Source organism: Stenella coeruleoalba (genome assembly GCF_951394435.1).
Source record: "Stenella coeruleoalba genome assembly, chromosome: 16".
Lineage (NCBI taxonomy): Eukaryota > Metazoa > Chordata > Mammalia > Artiodactyla > Delphinidae > Stenella > Stenella coeruleoalba.
The window spans coordinates 31,637,713-31,650,204 of record NC_137162.1 but is presented as its reverse complement, the minus strand read 5'-3'; the positions used below and the strand labels follow the sequence as shown (position 1 = coordinate 31,650,204).

Here is a 12,492-nt window from a genome sequence, read left to right as displayed (position 1 = left end):
TTAAAATTACTCTGATAATTTCTTGGAGCCAGGGAACAACAATGAAAATGGTATTTTAAGAGGACCAACCTACGTAGGGATTGGAAGGATCTGGATTTGGAGAAGAGGGGCCAAAAGAGTAGTTATGCTCCTCCCCAAAGGAGGGCTTCTCAGACAGCCATGTGTGGGCAGCTCCATCCTTCTGTTTATTGCAGTGAGCTTATGCTTCACTTCCTAGGGGAACTGGCTGGAAGCTCTGGCTGCAATGGGTAGTCGTAGTTATTCAAACAAAACCAGTAACCTCAGCTCTTTGTGCAGGATGGAAAATGAACGGTTGGCAGACAAGATCCTGGCTGCGGTGGCAAAGAGCATCAGCAGCTACCCCTTTGACTTCCAGGGTGCCAGAATCATCACTGGCCAAGAGGAAGGTGCCTATGGCTGGATTACTATCAACTATCTGCTGGGCAGATTCACTCAGGTGATTGTCTCACAGCATCCGTGGAGGTGGCTCCCTGTGGGTCAATGCCATTGATATCTCAGGCAGTACTTGGATCACTAGACAGAATGAATGATGGATAAATGAACAAATTAATTTACCCTCACATTTGCAGGGGTCACCAGAGGTATAATTCTCTCACAAGAACTCTCACTATTGGAGAATAAGGAAGCCATATACAGAGATACAGAAAAAAAAATTTTTTAATCTATCATTAAAAATAAAAATAGCTAACATTTGCGTAGTGCCATGTGCCTTGTGCTATGCAAAGCACTTTTCCTGTACTGTTTGACTTAATCTTCAGAATAACCATATGAGGTGTTCTCTCATTTTAGAGCCTCAAATCGAGGCCTAGAGGAGGCAATTATTCTGCCCAAGGTCACATGGCTAATAAGCCAATGAGTAGGGATTTGAACTTGGGTCTTTCTGGCCCCAGATCTTGTGTCTGTAAACTGTTCCTATGTTGCCGCAGTCTGAGCTATGTCTTTGAAGCCCCTGTTTTCTTGCTGTTGATCTGATGCAGACTCAGGAACCTCTGGTGAGCTTTGTTTCACCCTTATCCTCCTGCTCCTTTGCCTTAGGAAGTCCCTGAGTCCAAGAAATAGCATGAAAAGGGGGATGTCCAGATCCTTCTACCACTGGTGTCGGTACTGTCTTTCAGAAATTGAGTTGGTTTAACCTGAAACCAAGTGAAGGCGATACTCAGGAAACCTATGGAGCTTTAGACCTTGGGGGAGCCTCTACACAAATCACTTTTGTGCCTCGAAACGAAACGACTGAGTCTTCTAACAACACTCTGCACTTTCGCCTCTATGGCAAGAACTACGGTGTATACACGCACAGCTTCTTGTGCTATGGGAAGGATCAAGCCCTCTTGCAGAAACTGTCCAAGGACCTTCAGGCGAGTGTAACTGAATCCAGACCACCCTCCCCACAACTGGGCCACCAGCCCCCCGCGTCGTTTTCTCTTTCTATTTCAGTAACTGATCTGAAGTTGGTTACTGTACTTTCCAAACCTTTTCAGGCAGGATATCTAACGACATCTGGTCAACCCCTGTGAATTGTCCCATCCAGACACCACCTCCTATGTTTGTTTACTGCACTGTCTCCAAGGACATGACTCAAATCCTTTCTTTGGAAATAATTTCTCACCCCTGTGGGGCTGACAATGAAAAGTACATGCTACAGTAGTGTGTGTATGTGTGTGTGCGTGTGCGCATGCACACAGTTTTTAAGCTCTTTCCCACTTTTCAATCTCCATTTCCTACGAACTGCAGAAAACAAGGCTATTAGAAACAACCTGGAGAGGAGGAGAAAAAAAACTTCAGAGAAAATGCAGAGTTTATTGATCAACACTTCAAATCTTGTCCCTAGACACTTTTTGCGTTTTGAAGGAGAGAAAAGTTAAACATACTCAAAATCATGCAAGTACCAGCACATCCTGACAAACACAGAGCAAGGATGTCAAATCCAGCTGTTCCCTGTCTCTACTTAAAGGACAACCAGTTCTCTGCTTTCCTCCAAAGCTCGCTCTCTGGTTCTCAGAAACACTATCAATAAGATGACTGCCATGGGAGGAGGGGCTGCTGAGAGACGCCTAGTGAGCCCTAAGTTTCCACCAAGTCTCTCATCCACAGCAGCCCCTTTACTTCTCGTGAACATACTGGGTTGTGGGTTGAAAATCATCTTGATACTCCTGCCTTAAGTGATCTGAGGCACTTCCAGCTCTTGAAGCTTTTGCTTTTCGGCTTGGAGGTAGGGCCAGGGATATAGGCAGACCCCCAGAGAACTACCCTAGGCTCGGAATTTTGAGAACCTTGAGAGTTTTCCTTGTGGATCTGCTTCTGACCTACGCGATTAGTACTAAGCGCTAGGGGCCATTCCAAACTAATGGAATTTCTGGGCCCAGCTTCAACGATACTAGCTTTCTGTGAATAGCAAAAGTTCATTTACATCTGATGCCACTTCTGGTGCCTGTTATACAAATATGACTGTTACCCAAGGGTAAAAAAGGCAGCGCAGGGGCATATTGATGCCAGTGCTGAGTGCCTGGCTGTTTCTCAATTGCTACACATTGTTGAAGTCAGACTGGTGCTTTTGTACTCAAAGCATTTGCACATGATGCCTTCAAGTGATTTTTCTATTCAGGCTACAAATGGAACCATCCGTGACCCATGCTTTCACTCTGGATACCGGAGGAAAATGAACATGAGTGACCTTTATGAGGCTCCCTGCACCAGGAGATTTGAGGCAACTTTTCCATTTCTTCCATTCCCTGAAGTTGAAATCCGTGGCACTGGAAACTATCAACAATGCCGGCGAAGCATCCTTCAACTCTTTAACACCAGTTACTGCCCTTACTCCAGCTGTTCCTTCAATGGGATTTTCTTGCCACCCCTCCAAGGGAATTTTGGGGTAAGTTTGTGACATGATGATATATTTGTTACAATAGTTTTTGGTTGCAAATTACAGAACATATGCCTACAAAGGAGAAGCCACAACAGTGAGAGGCCCGCGTACCGCAAAAAAAAAAAAAAAAAAAAAAAAAAAAAAAAAAAAAAGATGGGAGTTTTGTAACTTTTCCTCTTATCTTCTTTTTTCCCCATCTTTCTTTCTCCCTGACTCTCCCATTAAAATTATTGAGAAAATTAGCTACCAGATGGCTCAGAAATGCATGTCAGCAGCAAAGTGACCCCCTTCCAGGAAGGAAGCAGCTGTTGGGGATGGAATATCACCTGATCCATAATTTACTCATCAGAGATTTCCAGGCACTTTCATTAGGCCTTCTGGAGAGTGAATCTGTGTCCCTCTGTGTTGGACATTGCACCAAACTCAGCATTTTTCTCTTGTAGGCATTTTCAGCTTTTTACTATGTGATGGAGTTTTTAAACCTTACATCAGAGGAACAGTCAACTCATAAAAAGATGATTAGCACGTTGGAAAAGTTCTGCTCTCGGCCTTGGGAAGAGGTAAGTGACTAGAAACAGCATCTGTTACCATTGCTGTCTGCCCTTGACAGCATGGAGGATGTGAGTCTGCTCTTCAAGTCATGCTAATGTGACCAAGATCCAGCACTCATGTTAGAGAAGCCTAGATGGTACACTCAATTAAGAGTAAGTTCACTGGCATTCCTTGATAACTTGGCATACAATGGCTTAAACAAAAAAGGTCTTATTGTTTTCACCTAATTCGAAGTCCGGAAGTAGTCAGTTGCTGGCATGGAGTGGGCAGCTTGACTATCTCAGCCATTCTTCAGTTGTTGTTAGGCCTGTTTCCTCATGGAAGCAAGGTGTAGCTTCAGGGATCACAGCCGTGTTCGAGGTCAGAAGAAGGATAGCGCCAGATACATCTGTTCCTTTTTATAGGAAAGCAAAAGCTATCCCAGAAGCTCCTAGGAGTCTTTTCTCTTACATCTCATTGGCCAGGACTGGCTGGGAAAGCAGGATGCAGGATTTTATGACTGGCTTAGAGACCTAGATCCATCATGAGCTACTTCCTGGAGCTGAGCACATTGTCGCCCACTCCTTCCCCCAACTCCCAGGGAAGACACGCAGTTCACAGAATCTGCCACAGACGCCATTGTGGTAAGACCCTTTTTTCATCAGACAGGTCCAAGGTATCTCCTACTTATTCATAAATCTGAAGCCCAAAATTTTTCTTGTCTGAGGCACTGAGTCATTCAAGATCCAGTGCTACCTGATGAAAGTTTCCAGGGACGTGAGAGAAGGATATGGAGTCTACTCTGATTTAGAAAAACAGATCACCTAGGAGTGGCTCAAAACAGCAGCTGTTTTAAGTTGACAAAAGTGACTTAAAATGAGTGATTTTAAGAGAGATTGCAAAAGTGACCAGTGCTTTCATTCTGAAGATATGCAATTAATTAAAAATGAAGGCTGTTCTCGTGGGCACTGACAACAGAGGAAGGAAGGTTGTGCAAGAGCCTGGACACCTGAAATTTTCTCTAAGTATTTTGTCTGAGTTAGAACATGAAGGAAGGGTATTCAGGGCTTTTGGAAAGAGCAGCTCAAATATGCCTCAGCACTTTACAAAACAGGGGAGGCTTTTTGCAGCTAGTGGTGATCTGTGGAGAAAGACGAGCATCTCGGGTTCTTGAACAAAATGCTTCCTAAACTGGGTTCCAGAGCAGTGTTTGTCAAATGTTACTATGTATGTGATCATATGGGGGTCATATTAAACAGCATATTCTGCACTGGCAGATCAGGGGTGAGGATTAACAAGTTCTCAGGGGATGCTGCTGCTGCTAGTCCAGAGACCTAACTGAGGGGCAAGGCTTGTTATGAAACTGTTTCTTCAAGATGCTTATAGAGGCTCTAAACCAAAGACTTTGGTCAAGAGCATACAGAAAACTCTGGTTAAACAAAGATTAATAGATTTCTTTCATGCAAGATTTTTCACAGTTTTTAATATGCTAATGTGATTGTGAAACTCAAGTTTCACAAGGGATGGCAAACTATAGTAAAATTCAGTGTTGTTGAACCTATCAGACCACAGAAACTACTTTTTTCCTAGAACACTTATCAATGTCTCATAGAACCCTGTGGAGGAAAAGATTGCTTAACAGACCCTAAACTGTGAACCCCTGCACCCACTGAAGGAGTGCAGCACCACTCCCAAAGCTCTCTGCAGGGGCCAACTCTCAGGCCCATGTGAGCTGGGGCTTTTTCCTCTCTTGATCAGCTCTAATAGCGAACATGAGGGCTATGGAGAAGTGCCTGTTGTTGTCCAAGTATGATGTTTTCTTCACTTCACTTCCAGCTGCAGATGTACTTTGGTGAAGTGAAGGAGAAGTACCTGAGTGAATACTGCTTTTCTGGCACCTACATCCTCGCTCTTCTTCTGAATGGCTATCATTTTACAGCTGAGTCCTGGAAGGATATTCACTTCATGGGCAAGGTTTGTTAGGTTGTGGGGAGGTTGGGTGGTAGTGACTGAAGCAGCTTTGGGCTTAAAAGAGGTAGGAGTCAACCTGATTTAATTTTGGCCTGATGTCCTGTCCTACCACTTCACCTCTAACCCAAGATGGCATCTCCTGATAATGTTGACCAGCCAGTTGTGGATATCCTGTCTAAGGAGGGCTACTTGCATTCTCAGCCTCACCTTTCTGCTCACAGAACAGTGACTAACCCCTTATAAAACAAAAAATGAGATAGTAAAGTAATGTAACAGTGTTTCAACAGCCACAGTGATTCTGCGTGCTGACTTCAGCATCCATCCTAAAGGCCCCTTCGTGAATCCAGAGGGATGATCGTGGTTTGTCACAAGGGGTTAAGGCCTTGTTGGTTGTAGCTTCAAGACTCACCAATCTGAAAGCTCGCTGTGAAGAATGAGATGAGTGGCTGTGAATGGGGGCCTTTGCTTAGAAGCCAGGCTTAGCGTGAGCCTTAAAGACGCAAGCCCATAGCTTTGCATTACCATAGCATTACCTCCAGGCATACAGCAACATTTACATCGGCAGCGAGACTCACAGGCACACTCATGCTTGATGAAAAATATCAAGAGCAGTGTTTCTCTACCTTTTAAACCCATATCCACTAATGGCAAAAACAATTTACCCCTTTATTAAATATGGTGACTTCAAGCAAAACAAAGCATTGAGGCAGCAGAGGGCTGTAGTAGCCTTAAAGATACTAGTTTCATCACACTCTTATCAATATTGACTTTGCTAATTAAAATCTTTTCCTTGTTTTAACATCCCAGTCTTCCTTCCGTTCCATCACAGTTTGTCCGTTTGAGAGATATGTCTATGTCAAATTTACCTAGTGATTTATATTCTTTGAATTCCAATCTATGATCCATTATTTCTAAACCTTCAGTGATAACTACTCTAACTCTGGAGGCTTCCTTGACACAGGCAGTCAGATATGGTTCCATTCCCCATAAAGGGACATGGGCCTTTTTACAAATTATTAATTCCCAGTACTGGTAAAGGTTTAGGTGAGAGGAGCATTCCACATGGTATTGGTTGGAATGTAAACTGGCATAACCATTGGGAAGACTGTTTTGGCAACATGAGCTAGGAGCCTTAAAACATGTACATCATTTTGTCCAGTTGCTCTATTTCTAGGATTTATAAATAATTGAACAAAGTGAGTAAAAATGAACATATAAGGCAGTTCATGTCAGTGATGATGTTGCAGAAATCCCTTAAGAGACATGGGATGATGTTTACAAGGAATTGTTAAGTGAATAATTCTACATAAAATTTAATTCCATTTTTTATGTGAAAAACATGCACAGAGAGGACTGGTAGGATATGTCACAAAATGATAATAGCAGCAACTTCTGAATGATGAAGTTGAGGTGGTTTTTATTTTCTTTTTTAGTATTATCTGTACTTCATGATTTTCCTACCATGACCACATACAACTCATGTAATAGAAACATTTCCACAATTCTTTGTTATTCATAGACTACCTGTATTTCAATACATTTTGAGGTGACTTGAAAATATTCCTAGGAAGATGGCAGGGTTGGAAAATGTTTTTTTATTTAAGAATAATCCTTTCTCATGCATATGCAGTCTTTCATCTTTCGTCAAGTAAGACTGACTTGCTGGGATTATTCCCCAATTTTTCCTTAGTTGAATCATAAAAGAAGTCCTGGTTTCATATGGATGAGATTCCTGGGCCTGACATTGATACACAAGGCCAGGGACAGTCATTATTCTCTCACCCTTTGCCCGCTTCCCGTCATCCACCCCCCCTTCCCCACCCCAGCCACCCACATTCACACAAACAGCAAAAGAAGAATGCAAATTTCCAAAGGCCTAATTTAAATTAAGTTCTTCTAGGCAGGAGAACTGAGCCGTCATTCCCCAAATTCCTCTCTGAATTTGGGGAATTTAGTAGTGAGGCCCCACACTCTTCTGAATTGGGGGAATTTAGTAGTGAGGCCCCACACTCTCCTTCTTAATCACTTGCTCCTGCTCCATTTTCCCACAGCCGCCTTCCCAATTCAGAATATAAAAGTAACCCATTTAGAGAACTGAACATGGTGCTCTCACTTCCTGGTTGCTCAGTGTTATGGATAGGGTTGCATGAAAGCTCATTTAATCCTCGGACCAGAAACAACAGACTTTCCCCACTGTTTGCAGGTCCGGAGCAGCAGCGTCGGGTGGACTTTGGGCTACATGCTGAACCTGACCAACATGATCCCATCTGAAGAGCCATTGTCCACACCTCTCTCCCACTCCACATATGTCTTCCTCATGGTCCTCTTCTCCCTGATCCTGGTCATAGTGGTCGTAATAGGCATATTTATCTTTCACAAGCCTTCGTATTTCTGGAAAGACATGGTATAGCAGGAACAGCTGAAATCTGCTGGCTGGAGTGAGAAGAAAACTTGCCCAGGGAGCACTTTCCTCCACAGTGGTGTACAAGGCCAGTGTTGACCAGCATGAAGCTTCCTTGGCTTTTGCTGAAGCCTTTCCATGGGAGGTATTTACCACCCACTGCCTCAAGAACTTCCTGGCAGACATTGTCTCTTTTGTGAGTCTCTCCAAACTCCCCCCCTTTCTCTTTTGTACTCTGTGCTTGTGTAGCTCTTGAAGACCTGCCTCCTTTCATGATAGTTGCTTTATAAAAGAACAATATTGACTTTATCCAGAAGAACTGAGAGTCCTGAGTCCTGTGCTGGGAAGTTGCCCTGGCTAAAAGAAGAATCTTGGGAACTGATTCAGTTGTGGTCTTACAGACCCTTTCTCTCTCCTGTTTCCCATTTATTAAGAAAGCCATCCAATGCCTTTGGAGAAGACAGACACATATCCCATGCCCAGCCTGCCCTTTGCATGGGAGAATTTTCTAATCTAGGCAAGTATGTGCTAGGGCGAAAAAGTCCTACAAAGGAATTTATGGGATGTGCAGTTAATCCAATAGTTAATCCAAGACAAAAGAGGGATGTGGGTAAGTCACATATTCCTGGGTGATGCCAAAATGCCAGAGTGGGACACCCAGACCAGAGATTATTTAAAAAGCTGCTGTACATATACATAGGCATTCAAATATCAGGGCATATTATCTGGTAGGTGTACACATGTCTGGAAGAAAAATACAGTTACAACACAAGGTCAGGAAAGTGCATCCTCCAACACATCTATTGGGGTTTTGTTTTTATTGCAGTAAAACGCATATAACCTAAAATTCACCATTATGACATATACAATTTAGTGGCATTTAGTACATTCACAATGTTGTGCAACTGTCACCAATATCTAATTCCAGAATATTTTCATCACTAAGAAATTATTGGCTGGGGATAAGACCATCCTGTGGTAGGCTTGAACCATCAACCATTTCCATTTAGCCAAGCATGCTAACCGGTTGCACCACAAAGATGCTCACTGAGTTTTAAAGCCATGCCATATCTTACTGTCCCAGGGTTTAATTTAGTGAAAGAGTTGCATTAGTGAAGAGTGGCATGCCTTTTTTGTTGTCATGGTATTTACACAACAAAATGTGCAAGGAACCACATCTGCAAGTTTTGCTGCCGGTTCTAGGTACTTTTGCTTTAAGCATCTTTGCCATAGACATTTTTGCCACAAACATTTCACTGCAAATAATTGGCTCTAAAGCAATTTTGCCATAAAAGATAAAATAATGGAAAATCAAAGAGGGATAATTAAAAGGACATAATGAAACGAATAACAAAATTCAAGACTTATTGTGAAATATAAAATATTTGAGTACATTTAAAGTGTGTGTTGATTCATGGCAATACTGTGCACATAACTGATTTTATTTTGTGGGTTGTATCTAAGCACTTGTCTTCCAAGTCTTTCATTCATAGCATTTTATACTTTTTTTTTTTGCTCATTGATTTGTCTCCTCATTCTGCATCGTACTTTTTCTTTTTTGCTAAAATTTCTTCCTTCGTAAAGAGCGATGTAAGTTTCCAAATACTTAGAGGCATCTTTGTAACTGAGCTTTGTGTTGTGTTTTGAAAGCTTCTACACGGTTGTTGTTTGTTCTTGGCATATTGTCACGTGTCCATTGACAGATGGTTCCAAAGTTGTGTGGGAAATGTGGGTTCACCTCTGCACCTTCCAGGACCTTGGTCTCTTTCTCCTCCACTGTAGTGTGTTTCAAAATAAGAAACCAACTTTTGGGGCAAATCACTGTCATATGCCAGCTCGATAAAGCCATCAATAATGTCGCCAACTGAAAGAAATGCTAACATATTTCAACCAGTTGAAACCAAACTGTCAAACCAAAAACTGTCAACCAGTTATTTTATCTTTCACAGGGAATTTGCCTTACAGCCAATTAGTTATTCGACAAAAATGTTTGTTGCAGAAGTGCTTGTGGCAGAGATGTCAATGGCAAAGATGCTTATGGTGAAGGTACCTAGAACCCATTTCAAGATGTAATTAATATATGTTACTAATGATATATTTTTTAATATTAAGTCTTTGAAATCTGTTGTGTATATTACACTTACAGCACATCCTAACCAGGACTCCATTTCAAGTACTCAATAGCCACGTGTGGCTAGTGGCTACCATATTGAATAGCACACGTCTAAAAGTACATTCACAGCTAAAAAGACCCAGGCAATAACACTTTGTCTTTCTCTTGAGGGGGGGAATTTTCTTTAAACAGCTATAGATGCTATAACATTCTTGCTATTATTTATTATATATGAAGTTTAACATTATTCTTAACAAGCTTTTAACATCCCAGCTCAGAATTTCACATTACTCCTCAGGTTTTGTTGCCTTTTTTGTGAAGACACAGATGCCTATTATTCAGGCCAAGATGCCTGATGAAAGACCTTTGGGAAATTTAATCTGGATTCAAAGATAATACAAGATAATTGGATGCTTATATTCTATGGTCAAAATGTAAACTTGAATATTAAAATAAAGATTAGTCTCTTAATAGCTCACAGAGCAAAGTTTACCATATAATAGTAACGTTACTATTAAAACATATTCTCATTTATTGTCAGTTTGAAAGATGAGCTGAATTTCACTGAAATTGGTCTCATTCCTCTCTGATTCAGAGTCTAATAGTTGCTATCTTGTTAGAACAAGTTGCTCATAGTTAGCCTATGCTAGCCACGTATTTCTTTCAGTTTGTGCTAGTTTTATAATTTTTTAAAATTTCTTATAACAACCGCAAAATTTCAGTGGCTTACCACAATAAACATTGATTTTTCATGTTCATGGGTCTGCAAGTCAGCTAGTATATCTACTTGCGGTGGTAGGTCTGGTTCAGGCCTGCTCCATATATCTCCCACTCTCCTTGTCTGGTGGCTTCCTGAGCCATGTTCCCATGATGAGTGGTAGGGGCACAAGAAAGGGAGAGAAAATACAGGATGCCTCTTCAGGCCTTGGCCAGGACAGGCCCCTGTCACTTCCATCCACATTCTACTGACCAAAATAAGTCATATGACTAAGCCCAACATTAGGGAGCTGGAGAAACACTGGGAGGAATGGCAGAGTCATGTGGCAAAGGACATGAATAACTAATTCTAACACAGAAAATTCGTGAAACATTGGGCACAACGATTCAATCTACCACAGCGTCTCATTAACTGAAACATAAAGTACGTTTTCTTCAAATTAAAATCTACTTATCTTGCCAAAGAATGTTCTTCTTAAAAAATGTCATTTCTTCTGTGACATCATCAATTACAACTTTTTTTCACAGCCTTAATCAGGGTGCTCTGGCAGCTCCTAAATTAGTCTCACGTTCTAAAATGATAGATTTCCTAAGAGACCATCTATTTATTTTCCTTATATGTTTAGGACAGTGTATAGTTAACTACCCAAGTTTTTGTTTGCACAAGAACCTAATACAACTGAACATAATTGGTTTTATCACAGGTATAATGGATTTTTTAATAAAAGGGAAAGGAATGTCTCCAAAAGCCTTCTCTTTCAAAAGTGGCATTTAAGGACTGTGCATGTGGTAAAAGCATTGTTGTACCTTTTGCATTTCTCTAGTTTAAGTAATTTAATTTCTAAATTTAAATCGATGATATAATGATGGCACCACTGTCATCAGCATCTGAGTTGACTTTTTATTTTTATATCCCTTTTGCATGATGAATAGCAGAGAACATGGATTAGTCAATGAGAAGTGAGATACAGTCACCTAAGAAACAACATCATTTCTTATAATGAAGTTCTAAGAAGAGAGGGGAGGAAAGTCATGTGAGCCAGATAAGGAACAGTATGTATTTAGGATGACTTAAACTGAACTCTACCCTTCCTCCTAAACCTGCTCCTCCTCCTGCATTTTATCATGATTAATGCCACCACTGCCTCTAGTAACCAAGATCAGAATCAACTTTATCAATGTTGAAGTGACAGGGGCCTGTCCTGGCCAAGACCTGCCCATTCTGCCTTTGCAGCATTTTTCATTTTGATTCCCCTTTACAATCTTCTTGTTATCACCCCAGTAGAGACCTGATATCAGGAACAGTAAGCTTGTCTCCAAACTATTACTTCCAGATTAATCTTTATAAAAAGTGGGCTTAATCACATTGCTCCTCAACTAAAACTGTTGGTGACTTTCTATTGCCTATGAAATAAGGTCATACTCTCCAACAGACATTCAGGCCCTTTGATCCATGCCTATAAGCTCTCCCAGGCTTACATCCCACTTTACCCTCTGATGTTCCTTACACTCTAGCCAAGGTAGACTGATTCTTTACCCAGAGCTGTTCAGGTTATTTGCTCAACTTGGAGCACCTTTGCCCCACTCTGCGTTAAGGCTCAGCTCAAATGACCCTTCTTCAGTGAAGTCTTCTCCAAATCTCTAAGTCAGAATAAACTGCTTCTTCCCCGTGCTATCACAGCCCTTTACCTGGGCCTCCATTAGAGCATTCAGACCATTCTATTCAGTATTTGGGTTAAGCTTCTTGGGGACAAGATATGTGACCTATCTCTTTTTGAAAAGTTGGGCTCAGGGGTATTTTAGCAGGAACTAAGGTAACAGTCCTAGTTAATCGCTCTTTCCATTGCCAGATGGGCTGGTCCATACCACTGTTTC

General features: G+C 41.5%; 1 protein-coding gene across 1 annotated transcript in view; it reads left to right on the top strand.

The window, feature by feature from the left end:
- ENTPD1 (ectonucleoside triphosphate diphosphohydrolase 1) overlaps window positions 1-11,939 on the top strand; it is an 86,092-nt gene extending 74,153 nt beyond the window's left edge. The window contains exons 5-10 of the mRNA XM_079900538.1: window positions 298-457; window positions 1,137-1,376; window positions 2,624-2,890; window positions 3,328-3,444; window positions 5,252-5,389; window positions 7,590-11,939. Of these exons, the coding sequence (XP_079756664.1) occupies window positions 298-457; window positions 1,137-1,376; window positions 2,624-2,890; window positions 3,328-3,444; window positions 5,252-5,389; window positions 7,590-7,796 (1,129 nt within the window). The 3' untranslated portion in view covers window positions 7,797-11,939. The remainder of the gene's footprint in view (window positions 1-297; window positions 458-1,136; window positions 1,377-2,623; window positions 2,891-3,327; window positions 3,445-5,251; window positions 5,390-7,589) is intronic.
- The last annotated feature ends 553 nt before the right edge of the window (window positions 11,940-12,492 follow it).